Source organism: Aristolochia californica, unplaced genomic scaffold (genome assembly GCF_029961685.1).
Source record: "Aristolochia californica isolate CCGP_79_NKW_82.1479 unplaced genomic scaffold, dmAriCali1.0.hap1 SCAF_8, whole genome shotgun sequence".
Lineage (NCBI taxonomy): Eukaryota > Viridiplantae > Streptophyta > Magnoliopsida > Piperales > Aristolochiaceae > Aristolochia > Aristolochia californica.
This window is the reverse complement of record NW_027182279.1, coordinates 27042699-27044000: the sequence shown is the minus strand read 5'-3', so window position 1 is coordinate 27044000 and position 1302 is coordinate 27042699. Positions and strand designations below refer to the sequence as shown.

The 1302-nt window shown below is 44.7% G+C and overlaps 1 protein-coding gene across 1 annotated transcript; it reads left to right on the top strand.

Moving 5' to 3' along the window:
• Positions 1 to 392: 392 nt before the first annotated feature.
• LOC137938365 (pyrophosphate-energized vacuolar membrane proton pump-like) lies at positions 393 to 839 on the top strand. Its single transcript, XM_068783343.1, has one exon. The coding sequence runs from the start codon at positions 393 to 395 to the stop codon at positions 837 to 839; it is 447 nt and encodes a 148-aa protein (XP_068639444.1).
• The last annotated feature ends 463 nt before the right edge of the window (positions 840 to 1302 follow it).

Genomic DNA, 1302 nt, shown 5'->3' with positions numbered 1-1302 from the left:
TTTACTGCTGCCTACAAACAAGTGCTGAACATACAGCCCATTCTTGCTCAATTTCTTGTATTGGGCTTCCTCACAGCTTGCCCCAATCTGAATGCATTACATCAAGGGAAACTATTGCAAACTTACTTCGAGGTAGCGTTTGACTGTCCGTATTCAAGCTGCTTTTCAGCAACAGAGGTTATCACTGAAATTTTTGCATGGCTATTGATGGCTTACTTGACTGAATATGCTTATGAAGCTCAAGTTGCTAGTCTATTATGGAATAAACAATACCGAAAGTGGAAACCAAGTGGAAATGAGTTCAAGCCACCTATTGTCAGTACCAATTGATCCTGATCTGGGTCGGAGTTGCTGGTGTGCCAGAAATGGGATTTATATACACAGACTTAGTCATGGCCGTCACAAGTACTGTTGTAGCTGCTTGTGGATTTCACAAAGAGATGCAGATTGCCACTGATATAATTGGTGGGTTTCAAGTCAACATTTTTGTCAACGTTTACCTTGCTGGCATGTATGGCATTGCAGTTGCAACTCTTGGAATGCTGAGCACCATTGCGGCTAGTTCGGCCATTGAGGCATATGGTCCCATTAGTGACGAGCCTGGAGGTATTGCTGAGATGGCTGGCATAAGTCATAGGACATGCAAACGAACCGATGCCCTTGATGCTGCTGGAAACACTACTGCCACAATTGGAAAGGGGCTCGCCATAGGTTCAGTCACCCTAGTTTCTTTGATTCTCTTTGATGCCTGTGTGAGCCACACTGATTTTTGCACAAGGAAGGGGTTGACTGTTACGGTCTCGGGTCATGGATCGAGTAACACGGCGTGGGAGTTGTGAATCCAGCACTGGTACTGAGTTGCTGGATTCGGTAAGGAGGGTTAAAGGTCCCTTCTTTGGGTACTCTTCCACCAGTGATCAGTCTCCTTTTTTATGATCTCATTCTAGTGCTAAAGTTATAGCTAGAATGGAAGTAATTCAGGTAGAGAAAGAATGGAGAAATACCTGTTTTGCTCATGTTAATCACAGTTTCAACCCTAATTTGATGCAACTCGTTCTAGGACTTAAAGACCTAGCTTGATGGGGCAGCCTTGGCTCACGTTGATGGATGTCCTTGCTCTATTTTCGTGATGAATTCCCAGCAAGAAGAGTTGCTCTAATCCCTCACGTGAAAGAACCAGAATTACTCCTCCTTTGCTGCTCGTCAAGAGGGGATTGAACCCAACTTCTTGTTGACGCTGGTGATGAGAGAAGATCCTCTCTTTGGGCTCGGAAAAGGGGTAGGAAGCTCCTTTTCTTAGTA